The sequence below is a fragment of the Coregonus lavaretus genome (genome assembly GCF_964263955.1).
Source record: "Coregonus lavaretus genome assembly, chromosome: 39".
NCBI lineage: Eukaryota > Metazoa > Chordata > Actinopteri > Salmoniformes > Salmonidae > Coregonus > Coregonus lavaretus.
Genome location: NC_140026.1, coordinates 5356348 through 5375650, shown reverse-complemented (window position 1 = coordinate 5375650; position 19303 = coordinate 5356348). Strand labels below are relative to the sequence as shown.

The window sequence follows — 19303 nt, the reverse complement described above, 5'->3', positions numbered from 1 at the left end:
ACTTTGTTGTCCTTAAGCCATATTGCCACAACTTTGGAAATATGCTTGGGGTCATTGTTCATTTCGAAGACCCATTTGCGACCAAGCTTTAACTTCCTGACTGATGTCTTGAGATGTTGCTTCAATATATCCACATAATTTTCCTTCCTCATGATGCCATCTATTTTGTGAAGTGCACCAGTCCCTCCTGCATTAAAGCACCCCCACAGCAAGATACTGCCACCCCCGTGCTTCTCGGTTGGGATGGTGTTCGTCGGCTTGTAAGCATCCCCCTTTTTCGTCCAAACATAACGATGGTCATTATGGCCAAACACTTCTGTTTTTGGTTTCATCAGACCAGAGGACATTTCTCCAAACCGTAGTCTGGCTTTTTAATGGCAGTTTTGGAGCAGTTGCTTCTTCCTTGCTGAGCGTTTTTCAGGTTATGTCGATATAGGACTCGTTTTACTATGGATATAGATACTTTTGTACTAGTTTCCTCCAGCATCTTCACAAGGTCCTTTGCTGTTGTTCTGGGATTGATTTGCACTTTTTACACCAAAGTACATTCATCTCTAGGAGACAGAACGCGTCTCCTTCTTAAGCGGTATGACGGCTGCGTGGTCCCATGGTGTATATACTTGCGTACTATTGTTTGTACAGATGAACGTTATACCTTCAGGCATTTGAAAATTGCTCCCAAGGATGAACCAGACTTTTTTTTTTTGAGGTCCTGGCTGATTTCTTTTGATTTTCCCATGATGTCAAGCAAAGAGGCACTGAGTTTGAAGTTAGGCCTTGAAATACATCCACAGGTACACCTCCAATCGACTCAAATTATGTCAATTAGCCTATCAGAAGCTTCTAAAGCCATGACATCATTTTCTGGAATTTTCCAAGCTGTTTAAAGGCACAGTCAACTTAGTGAATGTAATCTTCTGACCCACTGGAATTGTGATACAGTGAATTATAAGTGAAATAATCTGTCTGTAAACAATTGTTGGAATAATTACTTGTGTCATGCACTAAGTAGATGTCCTAACCAACTTGCCAAAACTATAGTTTGTTAACAAGAAATGTGTGGAGTGGTTGAAAAACAAGTTTTAATGACTCCAACCTAGGTGTATGTAAACTTCCAACTTCAACTGTACATAACTATAGAGAACATACAAAAACGATATGGTAATACAAAATGTAAGTTTACACACTCCCATGAATGTCATACATGATGGATCATTAGCTTATACACTAACTTTCACACATCTAGATGGCCGGGCGGGGTGGGTGTGGAGCCAGAGACAGAAGTTGTTCAAACTGTAGAACCCAGTTCCTGCATTTGAACATAAAAATTGATTTCATCAAAGAAAACTATGCTACATTATATGTCTGGGACCCTTAGGATGACAAATCAGAGCAAGATTACTGAATATAAGTACATTATTTACCTTCAGAGGTGAATGTATCAAATCAGTTGCCGTGATAAGTTTTCTGTTGTTGAGCACTCTCCTCAAACAATTGCATGGTATTTTTTTCTATGTAATAGCTACTGTAAATTGGACAGTGTAGTTAGATTAACAATAATTTAAGCTTTCTGCCCATATAAGACATGTCTATGTCCTGGAAAGTTTGCTGTTACTTACAACAGTCATGCTAATCACATTAGCGCATGTTAGCTCAACCGTCCCATATATGGGACACCGATCTCGTAGAGGTTAAAGTGTTTGTTGACTTGCTCCTGTGTGAATAAGAGCCCTGTCAGCAAAAATCTACAATACAAAGGCCTACACAGAGGCTTCAGGCTTGTATACACTTATACTTTGTAATGCCAGTAAGAGGTTTCATTTCATATAAAAGTAGTCACTCATTGGTTATATGTATGCCATTTTTAATTCAAATATTTCCATCAATGTGTAACAAAGTTTTTTTTTAAAGACAAAATACTTATCTGATTGAATTGACAATTTGCTTACACCATATGTTACTGTACTAACCCTAACCCAACCCTAACCCTAGCTGTAACCCTAATCCTAGTCTTTCACCTATAAGGCCGAACAGTGAGTGACATCACCCTGTTTTGGTGATGACCAATGGGTCTGAGTTCTCCTCCCCATTCAGAAGATGTGGGCTGAGATATGGATACATTTCCCCAATAAAGGAATACCCAGTGAAAGAATATATGTGAGCCTTAGCCTCCACATCATAAAAAGACACCAAGCCCTCCTCATAATCCACAAACACCCCCACCTTCTGGGGCTTTTCTCTCAGTGACAACAGAAAAGGGGGGTCCCCCAAGGCTCCGAATTGGGCCCCATTATAATTCACTATAACCCAGTAACCGTTAGTAGGACTCACAGAGAGTTTCCCCTTCCTGTTGGCATCTCCTCTTGCTATTCCCAGATCCCAACCCGTCTTGTTCCCGACGTCCACCTCCCAGTATGATCTCCCAGAGGTTAGCTTGTTGTGCCCTAGGACGCTGCCGAAGTGATCAAAGCGATCCGGACAGTCAGGGAGGTCCTGTATCTTCCCTCCATCTCTCACCTCTTTCCCGTCCTCAGATAGAATCAGCTGTGTGTTCGCTGTGTCCGGGTCCAGTGTCACATCAACTGAATAATATCAAATATGGTTGTTATTGTTATGGAAATATATAGTATCTCACAAAAGTGAGTACACCCCTCACATTTTTGTAAATATTTGAGTATATCTTTTCATGTGACAACACTGAAGAAATGACACTTTGCTACAATGTAAAGTAGTGAGTGTACAGCTTGTATAACAGTGTACATTTGCTGTCCCCTCAAAATAACTCAACACATAGCCATTAATGTCTAAGCTGCTGGCAACAAAAGTGAGTACACCCCTAAGTGAAAATGTCAAAATTGGGCCCAAAGTGTCAATATTTTGTGTGGCCACCATCATTTTCCAGCACTGCCCTAACCCTCTTGGGCATGGAGTTCACCAGAGCTTCACAGGTTGCCACTGGTGTCCTCTTCCACTCCTCCATGACGACATCACGGAGCTGGTGGATGTTAGAGACCTTGAAGTCCTCCACCTTCCGTTTGAGGATGCCCCACAGATGCTCAATAGGATTTAGGTCTGGAGACATGCTTGGCCAGTCCATCACCTTTACCCTCAGCTTCTTTAGCAAGGCAGTGGTCGTCTTGGAGGTGTGTTTGGGGTCGTTATCATGTTGGAATACTGCCCTGCAGCCCAGTCTCCGAAGGGAGGGGATCATGCTTGGCATTCATGGTTCCCTCAATGAACTGTAGCTCCCCAGTGCCGGCAGCAGTCATGCAGCCCCAGACCATGACACTCCCACAACCATGCTTGACAGTAGGCAAGACACACTTGTCTTTGTATTCCTCACCTGGTTGCCGCCACACACGCTTGACACCATCTGAACCAAATAAGTTTATCTTGGACTCATCAGACCACAGGACATGGTTCCAGTAATCCATGTCCTTAGTCTGCTTGTCTTCAGCAAACTGTTTGCGGGCTTTCTTGTGCATCATCTTTAGAAGAGGCTTCCTTCTGGGACGACAGCCATGCAGACCAATTTGATGCAGTGTGCGGCGTATGGTCTGAGCACTGACAGGCTGACCCCCCACCCCTTCAACCTCTGCAGCAATGCTGGCAGCACTCATTCGTCTATTTCCCAAAGACAACCTCTGGATATGACGCTGAGCACGTGCACTCAACTTCTTTGGTCGACCATGGCGAGACCTGTTCTGAGTGGAACCTGTCCTGTTAAACCGCTGTATGGTCTTGGCCACCGTGCTGCAGCTCAGTTTCATGGTCTTGGCAATCTTCTTATAGCCCAGGCCATCTTTATGTAGAGCAACAATTATTTTTTTCAGATCCTCAGAGAGTTCTTTGCCATGAGGTGCCATGTTGAACTTCCAGTGACCAGTATGAGGGAGTGTGAGAGCGATGACACCAAATTTAACACACCTGCTCCCCATTCACACCTGAGACCTTGTAACACTAACGAGTCACATGACACCGGGGAGGGAAAATGTCTAATTGGGCCCAATTTGGACATTTTCACTTAGCGGTGTACTCACTTTTGTTGCCAGCGTTTTAGACATTAATGGCTGTGTGTTGAGTTATTTTGAGGGGACAGCAAATGTACAATATTATAAAAGCTGTACACTCACTACTTTACATTGTAGCAAAGTGTCATTTCTTCAGTGTTGTCACATGAAAAGATATACTCAAACATTTACAAAAATGTGAGGGGTGTACTCACTTTTGTGAAATACTGTATATGGGCATATATAAGGCCTATCAGTTGGCCTGAATGAGGTTAAAATGTGGCCTACTACAAAATGAATGTGATTGAGATGTTCTCCCAAGGTATTTATATAATAATGTAGTTTTACACTGAAATAAAACAATACACACGTGCAAACTTTAGGATCCTCTCAAGTTCTGTGGAAGAAATCACATATTTGGGATGTCAGGGTACTTGCAACATATCAAGCTAAACAGAAAAACACTGGAAAGTAGGCCTACAATATTTATGATTTTTAGTACTGTTTATATTGTCTCAATCTTTTACCAACTGAGGAGAGCTTCTCCAGCTCCTGCTTGATTCTCTCTATCATGGTCGACCAGCTGCTTCTCATGGTGCCAAAGGAGAGTGTAGTATCAACGGAGACCTCGGTCCAGTCTCTACCATCACCCAGCCCCGACAGGGACGGGAAAGTCTGGTGGCGAGACAGATGGAGGGAAGAGGGAAGGAAAGAGAGGGAGAGAGAAGAATCGAGAGAGAGAGAGAGAGAGATATTAACGGAGAAAGATGACAAAGATCATTGAACACTTGTTTTTCATTATACTGTTTCATTATTATGTCATTCAAATTCAAGCATTTTTAGACAGGCAATAGACACTCCTGTCCAGTACAATCCATGTACTGCATTTCACACAATACTGGTACACAAACACACGCATCAACTAACTTTGGAACAGCTTGCAGAATGTTCAGAGTGTGGTGCCAGTGGAGATCCCTTGTTGATCACAGAGTAAAAGGGTTAAAGTCAAAGTAAAGTCACTCACCTGCAGGAAGTCGATGTGATCTTCCAGGTCAGCAACATCCTCCAGTTGACCAATGGTTTCTCTCAGTTCTCTGATCTCTCTCCACAGCTCCTGGGTGAGTTCTCCTGCCTCTCTCTCCAACTCCTGCTGCCTCTCCTCCAGGGGCCTGAGAGCCTCTCGCTGGGTCTCCTCTACAGCTGCCATCACTGCTTTGAACACAGAGTCAATCTCCCTCCTCTCCCTGTCCACGTGGGCCTAGAGGATGGATGGTGGACAACAACTCAGTATTCCCTCAATGTCTATCTCCCTCCTGTCTGTTTGCCTCTGTCTGCCTCACTTTTCACTTTACTATTCTCTCTGTGCTTGTCTCACTGTCTGTGTTTCATGTCTCTCTTTCTCCCTGTCCCTCTCTATGTGCAACAGGTCTCTCCGCCTGTCTCATGGTTAACTATTTCACTGTTACAGTCCTCCATCTCTGTGTTTGCAGGTAGACATGTAGTAACTCACTCCGACTCACAAAAGTATCCCTTTAGAGTTATAGTTTCTCATGTCTTTGTGGAGACAGTCCAGATTAATTGTACTATCTTGGTTCCCTCTCTCTGTGCTTGTAACTTGGTCTCATGTGCACTGTTCCAGTCCTCCATCTCTGCCGGTAGACATGTAGCACTTCACTCTGACTCAACCAGGCCTCACCTTGCACTGCTCCACAGACACCCTGATCTCCTCCAGCTTTGTCTCCCTCTTCAGGATCCTCTCCTGCATATCAGCCTTGGTGCTCCCCAGGTTAGCCTAGGACATACAAACATGTATACACACACACACACACACACACACACACACACACACACACACAAACACACACACAATTAAACTATCTCATGGTTTTGTGATTAGTTAATTTCATCACTCGATACACGCTCTCATTCAGACCCAGCCATTACTATACACCTGGAAACACAGCGCAACGTCTACAGCCATTATTGAACCCATTGCAAATATGACAGTATGAAAACCCATTGAAAATATGACAATATGACACCTTCTTCCTGTCCCACTCCGTTTCCACGGAGATGACCTCGTGACCCTCCTCCACGCAGAGGGCACAGACACAGCGCCCCTCTGCCCTGCTGTACAGCTCAAGGGGACGACCGTGGGTCAGACACGCCCTCCCATCCAGGTCCTCCACAGGGGCCACCAGCCTGTGGCCCTTCAGCCTGCCTGCTGAGGTGTGGGGGCCCAGGTGAGTCTCGCAGTACGAGGCCAGACACACCAGACAGGATTTATGGGCCTTGAGCTTCCTCTCGGTGCAGATGTCACAGGCCACCTCACCTGGAGCTCCAGAATACTCCCCTGGCTTCCTCTCCTGGGCCTTCTTCAACTCCTGAATGAGGGTACTGAGGATGATGTTCACCTGTGGGTGATATTGTGCTTTGTTTATCAATTTGATGCTGTTACTGTTTATTATCTATCCCGTTGCTTGTCACTTTATCCCTACCTATATGTACATATCTACCTCAACTACCTCGTACCCCTGCACATCGACTTGGTACTGGTACCCCGTGTATATAGCCAAGTTATCATTACTCATTGTATATTTATTCCTTGTGTTATTATTTTTCTATGTATTCCTTGTGTAATATTTGTTCTACTATTTCTCAATTTTTTCTCTCTGCATTGTTGGGAAGGGCCCATAAGTAAGCATTTCACCTGTTGTTTACGAAGCATCTCATTTGATTAGATTTTAGTACAATACATCCCCCAAACAACAGGTTGATGTAGTGGGGAAAATGGCTAAGACAGGAAGTGTTATATTGAGTTTATCTAGCATTAATTCACCTGTGGGTTCCTCCTCAGATGCTTCTTGCAGACAGGGCATATGAGGTCGTTGAAGTGGAGGTTGCATTCCATGCAGGACTGGCAGAAGGTGTGGCCACAGGGGGTGGTGACAGGGTCCTTAAACAGGCCCAGACAGATTGAGCAGTTCAGGTGCTGCTCGATCAGAACAGGGGTGTCAATGGAGATGGAGACTGCAGATGAGAAGGCCATCTCTGATATGGGATGTTAAAGATATCAGATTCATTATTCATCGTTCATTAAACAGGCAGTCTTCAGTTGCTACATCTTTTTTGCGACTTATAAATTGATATGTACCTGTTGATTCTTGAACGATATAACTTATAAATGCCTCATGAGCTTAGTTCAACTGTCGTACCCCATCAGAACCGAAAATATAAGCTTGTGTTACTCCAATGTTTGTAAACAATGTTGTAAATGTAAACAAACACTGTGTTCTTTAAAACATGGTTAAAACTATAATCTTGATATAATGGATGGTCAGTCCTTGCACCCACAGGTCTGTCAATTATTTTAAGAGTGGTTAGATTTCTCCAGCCCCATCGCTAAGCTTTTTACCGAAACAAGGGTGGGAATCACACTTTGTTATTGTTTCAACTGCTGATTGCCTATTTAAGAGACTTTAACGCATATTAGAGATGCATCAATGTGGTGTAATCTATTTTATTTGTGGACACTCAAGTTCTGATAATCGAAGTTACTTAACCCATTTTCATGTTACTTTAACAATTCACTTTGCAGCAGCGTTTTGGTTTTTGCCCTAGCACCACACAGCTGATTCAAATAATCAAAGCTTGATGATGAGTTCATTATTTGAATCAGATGTGTAGTTCTAGGGTAAAAAACGAAATATGCACCCTTTGGGGTCCCCAGGACCGAGTTGGGAAAACACTGCTGTACAGTATACTCACAACTTTGCTGTGTAACTGAGGTACTAACATTAACACTGTTTGGTCGCCCTCTGCTGGTACAGGAACAGTACAACACCATCCTGATACATTGTCTATGGAGGTATTTGCATCAGTCAAATGAGATTGCGCAGTAAGACAAACAGGTACACCCACAGATGGTATGACCACTGACACACCCATGTAACGAGAGAAGCCTCTAAGGCACTGTGTGTAAATACCTACCGACCGACCGACCTACCTATCTACCGACCTACCTACCTACTGTACTGACCTACCTACCTACCTACCTACCCACCTACCTACTTACATACTTTTGACTATTCCATGGATTATTGAATGAGGTTATACTGTTGACTAGTTTTGATACAGAAATAATAATAAAAGTAGTTTTACCATAGTCCTTCAAAGTATAATATATGTCTGTCAACAGTATTCCACCATGTCATAATGGATTACATCTATCGTACCTGTACATGGTCAATAACAAACAATCAATAATACATGACAGTTGAACATCATTCCTTGACATCCTACGTCAACACATCATGATGGTAGCATAATGTACAGATAAAAGTCATACAATCTGTTTTTACTGTAAGAAAAAACATATTGCCAGTACCTTTCAGCTGATGCTATCTTCCTTTACTTTAGGCTTATATACTCCCTGTGTGTTTGCTCTCTATTTCTCTCTGTCTTTTCTTCCATGAGTTTCGTTTCTGCAATCATAATAAATCCACACCCCTTTCCTTGAATCAGGTATGTCTACATCAATACCAGAGTTGGCCTATGCAAACCTGTGTGGCAAACCTGTGTATGTGTGTGTTTTATTTTTGAAAGTCAAACATCTTTCTTTGAGTGCAGATTTATTACCAAAGTTTCACTTCTGTAGCATTCCTTTAGGTTAATGACAGGCTGCAGTATTTACTCAAGACAAAGATAAAACTCTGCTAAACGCACAATCACAAAAAGGTGACGACCCTGCATAATACTTGATTGGTGGGTCATACTGTTTTCTGGCAACCTTCTAAATAATTAAGATGAATTATGAGATAAATTACATAGAACACATTTGTATTTACTCTGGTCAAATTATAAGAAGCCATACATTTTAGTGGTGCGCGGGTCAGCTGTTTGTTCACCTGCAATTGCTAATTACCCATCTGATACCGCCCGACTATATGTGATAAAGTGAAAATCTGAGGCCCAACCCTAACCCGCAAATATAGAAAATGAGCTATATGCTTCAGTCAGACGGCAGAAAGATTTTTTGACAGGGGCTGCATGATTTGTTTTTGCATGATTACGATATGCTTCTGCTTATAATTTCTGACATTTTGGTAGGCTATTTGTTAGTCAACTTGTCTATAATTAGATACAGGTAGCTTCTCTTTTGTCGTCATATGTTAGACCAAATAAACCCTTGCTCAACAGAATAATGTAATAGATCGATAGAATGAATGCTTCAATCTATATAGTTTTCTCTGTTATATTTTGCGTAGCAAAGACCTTCAGGGTATGGGGATAAAGCACAATAAAGCAAAGAAAATTGATTTTCTGTGAAAAAATTCCAAATGACATCAGTTTGACCGGTTGTAAGGAAAAAGAAAGTAGTGAAAACGACCCAACGTGTTTCTGATAAGATTTCAGTTCAGATTCAGTTCTCAACTCCTGTGGTTGGACGCCACTCGGGCCTGATGGATGTTTCCCCACCTTGTCCTCTGTCCCTATCCGAATGGCCTGTGCTACCTGGAACTATCCTGCCAAGGAAGTCGTCTCCATCTGATTCTCCTCCTCCATCTTGTAGTGGAGTAGACAGAGAACAGCAAGAGGATTGTTCCAATCAGCGCTGGTCCCATGTCACAAGTCCTGGAAACCGAAGGCAGCGGCATGCTGAATAGAATAGCTTCGCTGCGCTGGTGTCTGATCTACCTGCACCTTCAACGCTGGGACTGCCTGTGTCTGCGACGGCTGTGCTGACTCCAACTATGCTGACTCCAGCAGCGGCTTCGTCGTCGTGTTCGGCTCCTTTCCCTCTCTCTGGATCTGACGGGGCACTGCCTGCTGTGGGAGGTCTGGACCTTTCGTCAGGAGCAGTGGGCGTATGCTATCCTGCTACTTATGGGCTGTGAAAGGTTAAACGAATTGTTGGAGCACGAGTACAGGACATCAATAAGCTGCTCCCAAACATTTTAAACCTGCATCAGGAAATTGAGTCTATCATAGTTCATGTGGGACTCAATTACATTATGAAGGGCAGCTCAGAACAGCTGAAGATGGATTTTAAAGAACTGATTAGGTGTCTGCTTGACACTAACAAACGCCCCATAATGTCTGGCCCTGTGCTCTCCCCGTGGCATTGAACGTTTCAGCAGACTTTTTGCCCTCCATAACTGGCTACAAGACTATTGCAGCTTTGTGGGTGTAACATTTATTGACAATTTTGATACCTGGAAACAAAGCTTGTGTTATAAGGAGGATGGGATCCACCCAAATCATTTGGGTTCCTGGATCCTTTCACAGCATTATAAGGCTACATTGAGACAATGACTTATCAATGACCCAAGCCCAGCTCACTTAATCTGAGTTGTCATTATGACATCTCAGCAACATAATGGTTGGGATTAACTGAGCTGGGCTTGGGTCATTGATAAGTCATTGTCTCAACGTAGCCTTATAATACTATAAAATGTACCTTATCCCATGGTATTGGAAGACACAATGTAAGTAGCCTAATGTATGTCCCTCTAACTGCCCTGAATGCCTCTGCTGATCCTACAGCTATTGTATACAGTAAGCATGTGCCTATGAACCAGAGTTATACTGCTCACCCTGCACTAACATAAATAACATGAGCATGTCTACTTCTGCTAAGCTTTCCAGTAAAGCAATGAAAACAATCAAGCATCCCAGAAAAGTGCTAAAAATAGCTCACGTAAAAATGTGTAGCTTAAGAAACAAGGTTCATTAAATAAATAATTTGCTAGTAACAGATGACATTCATATTCTGACAATCTCTGAAACTCACTTAGATAATAACTTTGATGATACAGTGGTAGCAATACATGGTTATAACATCTACAGAAAAGACAGAAATGCCAATGGGGGCGGTGTTGCCGTTGATATTCAGAACCACATTCCTGTAAAGCTTGGAGAGGATCTCATGTTAAATACTGTTGAAGTAATATGGCTTCAGGTTGATCTGCCTCACCTAAAGCCCATTCTGGTGGGAAGCTGCTATAGACCACCAAGGTCTAAAAGTCCGTATCTGGATAACATGTGTGAAATCTTTGATAATGCATGTGATATACACTGCTCAAAAAAATAAAGGGAACACTTAAACAACACATCCTAGATCTGAATGAATGAAATAATTTTATTAAATACTTTTTTCCTTATATAGTTGAATGTGCTGACAACAAAATCACACAAAAATTATCAATGGAAATCAAATTTATCAACCCATGGAGGTCTGGATTTGGAGTCACCCTCAAAATTAAAGTGGAAAACCACACTACAGGCTGATCCAACTTTGATGTAATGTCCTTAAAACAAGTCAAAATGAGGCTCAGTAGTGTGTGTGGCCTCCACGTGGCTGTATGACCTCCCTACAACGCCTGGGCATGCTCCTGATGAGGTGGCGGATGGTCTTGTAGTGTATTAAGATTATGTCTTTGTTAAATGTTTTTCATGAAGAAAGGAATGTTGTTTATGTTAGTATCAAAAGGGAATGTTTTAGGGTGACGCCCCAGGGGAGACTGGTGATTGGCCAGAAGAGGGAGATAAATAGGGGGGAAAACGAAGGAGAGGGCAGAACGAGCAGCCATTCTGAGGCGTCACTCTCCGGGTGTCATGTCACCTGTCACTCATGCTGAAGCTTGTGATCTGAATAAACCTTATGATCAACGTTCAGTATGAGCAGACTCCTTTTGTTCATCAGCAATAATTGCCACCACTCACTCGATACGACAAATGGCGAGCTTGCCAGGAGTGGTCTGCAATCCTCCTCTGCTGCATTTGTAGCCGCCAAGCTAACTCAAGCTAACTTCGGTCGGGAGTCATGACCCGACCAGGGTGAGTGTTCCTCACAGCTAAGTTGTTAGTTTTGTTACTGCTTGTGTACACTGGAGGAATGTACCATTACGACCGTGCCTCGGGTGGCGTTTTTGCTGATGACTGGGGGGGTCTGGCTAATCATTATAAAATTTTAAAAACAGCGCAAAAGTGGGTAGAGTTTATGGATTGTTTATAGAGATGTGTTGCTTGAATAGTAAGTCAAGAACAGTCGGGGCCAAGATATGTATACAATTTTAGAGCATTGCAGGTTTAGATAAGCCCTCGTGACGAACGGGGCGACCGCATGGTGGGCCACAAAATCCTGGAAACGCATTAGGAGTTTTCAGGTCAGTCTGGGACTGGGGTTGGTGGGAAATTTTCTTGGGGGTTGGCTGCTCATCTTCTGTCCGACGGGATATTTGCGTGGGTGGAACCGCTCATTTAAATAGCCATACTCACGGCAGAATAAATTTAGGACAAACGAAACAGTAATCAATTGAAGACGCAATGCGGGTTTTGTTACAGGTTGTAGGCCGCAGTTGGCTAAAGGCTAATGCTAATGCTAAATGCTAAATGTGTGTTGTGTCACATTGTACCTAAAGCTAATGCTAATGCTAATTGCTAAATGCTAATTGTGTTGCGTGCTACATGATAATCTTAACCTTAGAGGTCCACTGCGATGGATTCAAGCCTCTTAAACTTGTTTGTATGTGGGGGAACTGAAAGTTCTACGCAAATGTGAGCTCTGTTATGTGTAATTGTGTGAGTATAACGTATAAAATAGTGAAGCTGTAGCGTAATGCTATCTTTCTATTGTATGGCAAGCATGGGATTAAATGGATGTGCGCATGCGCTTGATTTTACGGGGCTAAAACTACGACATGCGGTTATGTGCTAAGACTACAAAACTGCATTGTGGGTAAAGGTCATAGGTCCCATCTGGGGTTACCATGCAAGGGGGAGACGGAAAAATAGCCACAGAAAAGAGAGATTTGGGAAAGAATCTCCTAGTTGTTAAACGGCTGTTGTTCGAACATGAAACTATTTGTTGAGATGTAGTGAATTTATAAATTGAATATATGTTGACGGAGTATAATGAATTAAATTAAATGACGGATTAAAATAAAATAAAAATGTTTTTGAGCGATCTATTTAGTTCTGAGTTTAGTCTTAGAGTGAATAATGGGTGAACGAAGGAATGTTGAATATGGTTGGAAATACTCAGTGATTGCATTAACTACTAAAGTCTTTTTCTGTGTATGTTCTTCTGTCATATGAGAGGAGCAATAGGACTAGACGACAGACGAGAGAGAGAGGAGATACAGGAAGTGCTGACGTGTGTCACGTGACAAGGTGTGACGCAGGCAGAGGATCAGATATCAGGCTAGTTCACAAAATCATCCCTTACAAAATATTTGATGTTATGACCATTTCACATAGGCTTGGCAAATACTATTTCATTAAAAATTGCATTTTGGAGTCTCTGTGCATCACTGGGGTTTGATGGGAATTGTGTTGGGAATCAAGGACTGACATTATTCTGTAAATTTAAGATAATTAGGGGTTATAGAGCAAGGGGTTACAGGCTTTGTTTTTGGGATTGCTTTGAAGTTGACTAACTTACATTTACTTGCATTTGATGGGTTGTGGTAAGATAGCCAACACTAATTGATATATTGGTGACATAGGAATAAAAATTGGTTTTAATTATTCATGATTTTTAATTGATTTTTTAATTGATTTTTTAGTTTAATTAGAAATGGTTTTTGAATAAAACATTTAATTGAATTTTTTAATATTCATATTTTAGTTGATTTGATTTTTGGGAAAATATATATATATATTTTTTTTTTGGAGTTGTTAGGGTTATATTAATAATTTAAGGGGGGAAGCCATAGGCTATACAGTCTAAAATAGTTCACGATAAAGGAATATAAAAGGGTTGATATAGGGGAAAAAATAGTAATCCTTTAACTAAAGTAGTGTTAGAAAAACTAATGGCAGAAGTTAGTACACCTTTCTCACATACGGATTCAGCGGTAAGACACCCACCTTATGAGAAGGAAGGAGAGCTTAGGGATGTTTATCCTCAGGGGATTGTTGCATCAGAGATGAAGATGAACGAATAATAGATAGAGGACAAGCAGAAACAACGATAAAGATGAATCCAAAACTCCAGAAGGAAGGAAATGAGATGTCTGGAAGAGAAGAGTGAGGGTAAAGAGGATGAGGATGATGAAGATGAGTGATTGAGAAGAGGTCATGCATGGGTGGATATGACTCTGTGATCAGAAGGAAGTTGGCAAGAGAGGAAAGAAGAAGGATACACGAGATTTGATCTCTGATGAAAGCAAAGATGAAGATAGCGATGAAGATTTGGAGATTAAAGGTGCTTTATGTTCAAGAGGATTTTATCCTACAATGACTAGCAAAGAAGAAATAGATATATAGACAGATGTTTATCATGCCTGGATAAAGCAAATAGTTTAGAAGAAGTAACACAGCTGAAGATACAGAAGAGGAGAAACTGCTGAGAGGATCCCAATAATTGGAGAAGAAGAAAGAACAGGACGAAGAAACTCTGAGAAAACTCAATCATACAACTGGTGGAGAAAATAAGTTTTGGTTATGAAGAATCAGAGTGAACCAAATCAACAATCACTGTTACAGCTTCAACTGAACAATATCAAATGCAATTGTACCAGCCAAGGGGGGTACCAGATGTTCCATATCCACAGCCAGTTTCTGGACAGACACAGAATTGGAGAGGAAGAGGACGAGAAGAAATAGAAGGAGGAGGAAGATTTCAGCTACACTTCCAGCAACTTTCAGAAGACTGTTATAATTATGGACAGGTTGGTCACTTTACCTGTGATGGAAATGCGTCAGGAGGAAACAACAGAGGAAGATAAAGGAGCAAGTGAAGATCACCTGTTAGTGCCTAGAAGATCCGGAAGGGGGGTGTCAGTTGAGAGCATCGATTAGAGAAGAAGAGAAAATATCCAACAATTGAAGTAAAAACAACCGACCATTAGAAGGGATGGTGAATAGTGGAAAAACTTATCTGGGTTCAGCCTAAAGAGGTTAAACATCTCACTATGTGAAATTAACTAATTAGGATAGGGATTGGAGGTAGTAAAACAGTTAATTACCCTTAAGATACTAATATTAGAAGATACTGTTATTGCAGTATTGGAAAGAGATGCATTGTTTATTCTGGGTTACATTCTTACACTAAGAGATTTCAGGCTAGGCTAAAAGGTGTTTAGTCGTTTGCCAAGTCTGTGTGTAAAGAAGTCAAAAACAGGTGGGGACTTTTCCAATCACATATTCTAAAAATTGGTGGTAATGGGATTTTGTGAATAAATCAGTGGAAAAAGTTTTTAAAAGGTTAGGAGGAAAAGATTAGATTAAAATAAGTTAGGAGAACTAGGTTGAAGGAACTCTAAGACAGTAAGCTAAGTTTAAAGTTAGTAGTAAGAGAGAGAACAATGGTGAATGACACTTTAGAGTAGGAAGATCAAGGTAATTATAGGTGTATTTTTTATAATCAAAAGTTTGAAAGTCAGGGATTAGAGATAGGACTGAGAGTTGGGGAAAAAGTGACACTAGTGGTGATAGATGGAAGTACAAGCAAAGACAACTTTTCTTTGGGAAAAACTAGAAGTAACTAAGGACATTAACACTTCAGTCTATTATAACAACAGTGAGAAGCAAGTTAACTCTTTCAACATTGATAGTTATTAAAGCCATAAATATATCGCATTTGATTATAAGGGAACCAATACAGCACCAATTTTAGGGGAAAAAATACTTATTAGGGTTAGGATGGGGACGTTCCTCCCATATGGAGAGATAATTATGGAGAAGAAGTATACTTATCGAGTGCAAGCATTAGAATTTGTTCCGGTTAAGAATTATTGGTTAAAGGGCTATGTAATTCGTAAAGTGATGCCTATAATGGAAGATTTGAAATCTGTTGAAGTTCCACAGTCACCAAAGGAGTTCAGGAAGAATAGATTACAGTAGTCACTCCAATAGTAGATAATACACATAGGATATTGGTAGCTTTGCCACTAGAAATAATTAAGGTTAATACATCAACTACTTTAATGGTAACTTTGGAAGGGATTAATGATACGATGGCAATAGCAAATGTAGGGAGTATGACATCGACAACAACTTTTTTGAAATTAAATGGGGAATTTTAGACTCAGGGGTTTATGTTACGGATGGAGAGTGCTGTCAATTATAGTACGAATAGGGTTGAAATAGGAGAGCAGATTTAGATTTATCATGGAGGACAGGATGAGGTCTTTGATTTTAATGACAGACAAGGAGAGGTATCTGATCAGTACCGCTCGTTAGGGAAGAGAGAAACTAAAGGGAGTGGTTTGATTCTTCTGTTGTGAAGATTAGAGATAGATGGGCAGGTTCCAGCAGCTCATTCTGTAAGATCAGTGAGGAATCTTGAGGGTCCATGTCTGGTGAGAATTCCAGAACCAAACATGTTAGAGACGGTCGTTCGACCTCTATCAAGTATGTGTCAATCTTATGCTTTGTCATGACTGTGGTATCAGCAACAATCAGTAACAGATAAAATAATGTTGTTGTCAAAACATTTGTTTAAGCCTAGGGTTAGGTGTTATTGGGTTAAGTGAATTAACTTGTGTGAATTTGTTGGATGGTAAAGAAAAATCAGGTAACAGCGTACATGAAGCATTTGAGGTGTAACCATTGAGGGCTAAAAGTTGTTTTTGTTCTAATAAAACCTCGGAGGTAAGGGGTATGTTTATGGGAATATCAGATTGTGATGATTATATGATGACTTTGGATAAGCATGAACATAAGGTTAGAGATGACAAATATAATGTAATTTTTATGTACCAGTTAGTAGGAACAGCAGGACTTTGATGGTTAAAAGATTAGCTTTTGCCTGACAATGTGACTATGGGGAATTTTAGAGATATTTTGAGGGTTTGTGGTGATAAAGCATATATATTCTTACACTATGGATAAACAGGATGTTGTTACATGTCAACGTTGAAGCTTCCATATGAGGTTTTTACCATTATAAGAGGGATAGCACCGGACACAGCTAAATCTAGGGTTAAAAGGGTGACATGGCTACATGTCATAGTCTTCAAGCCTATCATTGAAGGATAAATCTAAGGGAGAAGGGGGGACTTTTTCCATGGTATGGTGTAACATTTGGTAAGATCATATTGATAATATTAGTAGATATTTTGAGTCAAGATAATGTCACGAGTGTTATATATGCATTTAAGAATATAAGGGATGTGTTTGGGAGATCTGAGAAGATTTGGTTGCAAGATCAGGTAGGCCAGTAGGGGCAGTGATGGGTTACATTTAATGGCAGCTTTGATAACACTGTGTGTGAGGTTTGTAATTTGTTACTGACCTTTGAGAAAGCTATGATATTGAGATAGGTTGGAGAGTGATGTCTGGAGACAACACTTAGATGCCGGTGTTGACTGTTCCTGATCTGGATAAAGATGGACAAGTGGAACTGAATGGATAAATATCATTTTTGATTATTTGATCATTTAAAAAAAAAAAATAATAATCAATATTGGTGTGATTTGTAGTATGATTTATGAATCAAAGGGGGGAATGGGTTTATGTGATTCATGCATCATTTATATATCATTTTTATATTCTTAGTGGATATTGATGTTTAATTTGAAAGGGTTGTTTTGCAAAAGATACTGTTTGGTCGTTTCTTTTCTTTTCTTCGAGAAGCATTTGGGGGAACATGTGACTCAAACAAGGACAATATGAAGGGACAATATGAAAGGACAATATGACTGGAGGAGATGAAACAAGGAGGGTGTGGCCGATTCCATCATCAACAGTCCATTGGAAGAGGAGACTACGGGGAGATGAAGTGTAGTGGACTACATTCCAGTGTTTGCAATGAAATATAGACATGTGTAATACATAATTTGTGTCATATTCTCAGGGATTAATTTTTGTAGAAGGATATTTGATGTTATTGAATACATGTGAGGATCTTAGATGTTTTTGTTTATTTCGTGAATGTTTAGGGACAGAGAGGCTAGGCAGGGAGAGGTTCACTGTAAGGTCCAATGGGTTGACCAGCCTTACAATGGATGTTATTGGATAGGATTTTGTTTGCAGGGGCTTACATGTGTATTTAATTGCATCATAGTTTCAAATGCATTTGAATGGTTTATGAGTTTATCTGGAGTACCGAAGGTGGTTGCCTGGGGCAGAGGGACCGTGAGAGAATTTTACTGTCTTGATTGATGGATGGAAGGTTGCCGGACAGTTTTTCGCTCTTACACTCCATAGAGATTTGTTCATATTTCATAGTAATGTATTCACACTTCATAAACAGTTATTTCATAGAAAGGTATTTACACTCTAGAGGAGAATGTTTTTGGTTTAATGTTAAAGATACTCAATAAGATAAATGGTTACTAGTCATAATCCTATTCTGTTTGTTTTCGAGACTTTTAGTTTGTCTCGAAGGGGGGAAATATGTAGTGTATTAAGATTATGTCTTTGTTAAATGTTTTTCATGAAGAAAGGAATGTTGTTTATGTTAGTATCAAAAGGGAATGTTTTAGGGTGACGCCCCAGGGGAGACTGGTGATTGGCCAGAAGAGGGAGATAAATAGGGGGGAAAACGAAGGAGAGGGCAGAACGAGCAGCCATTCTGAGGCGTCACTCTCCGGGTGTCATGTCACCTGTCACTCATGCTGAAGCTTGTGATCTGAATAAACCTTATGATCAACGTTCAGTATGAGCAGACTCCTTTTGTTCATCAGCAATAATTGCCACCACTCACTCGATACGACAGTCTCCTGAGGGATCTCCTCCCAGACCTGGACTAAAGCATCCGCCAACTCCTGGACAGTCTGTGGTGCAACGTGGCGTTGGTGGATGGAGCGAGACATGATGTCCCAGATGTGCTCAATTGGATTCAGGTCTGGGGAACGGGCGTGCCAGTCCATAGCATCAATGCCTTCCTCTTGCAGGAACTGCTGACACACTCCAGCCACATGAGGTCTAGCATTGTCTTGCATTAGGAGGAACCCAGGGCCAACCGCACCAGTATATGGTCTCACAAGGGGTCTGAGGATCTCATCTCGGTACCTAATGGCAGTCAGGCTACCTCTGGTGAGCACATGGAGGGCTGTGCGGCCCCCCAAAGAAATGCCACCCCACACCATGACTGACCCACCGCCAAACCGGTCATGCTGGAGGATGTTGCAGGCAGCAGAACGTTCTCCACGGCGTCTCCAGACTCTGTCACGTCTGTCACATGTGCTCAGTGTGAACCTGCTTTCATCTGTGAAGAGCACAGGGCGCCAGTGGCGAATTTGCCAATCTTGGTGTTCTCTGGCAAATGCCAAACGTCCTGCACGGTGTTGGGCTGTAAGCACAACCCCCACCTGTGGACGTCGGGCCCTCATACCACCCTC

The 19303-nt window shown here is 41.4% G+C and overlaps 1 protein-coding gene across 1 annotated transcript; it reads right to left on the bottom strand.

Annotated features, from left to right (window-relative positions):
• Positions 1-1848: 1848 nt before the first annotated feature.
• LOC311113138 (E3 ubiquitin-protein ligase TRIM39-like) lies at positions 1849-8492 on the bottom strand. Its single transcript, XM_084156298.1, has 7 exons — positions 6850-8492; positions 6053-6424; positions 5707-5802; positions 5035-5268; positions 4538-4685; positions 4381-4407; positions 1849-2582 (listed from the first exon to the last, which is right to left on the bottom strand). Exons 1-7 carry the CDS (start codon positions 7057-7059, stop codon positions 2044-2046), a joined length of 1626 nt encoding a protein of 541 aa, XP_084012424.1. The 5' UTR covers positions 7060-8492; the 3' UTR covers positions 1849-2043.
• Positions 8493-19303: the final 10811 nt, after the last annotated feature.

Coding starts and splice junctions, on each gene's coding strand:
- LOC311113138 (XM_084156298.1), bottom strand. CDS start 7,059: ATGGCCTTCTCATCTGCAGTCTCCATCTCCATTGACACCCCTGTTCTG. Junction 6,425..6,849: donor ATCTGAGGAGGAACCCACAG/GTGAATTAATGC, acceptor TATCACCCACAG/GTGAACATCATCCTCAGTAC. Junction 5,803..6,052: donor CGGAGTGGGACAGGAAGAAG/GTGTCATATTGT, acceptor TGTATGTCCTAG/GCTAACCTGGGGAGCACCAA.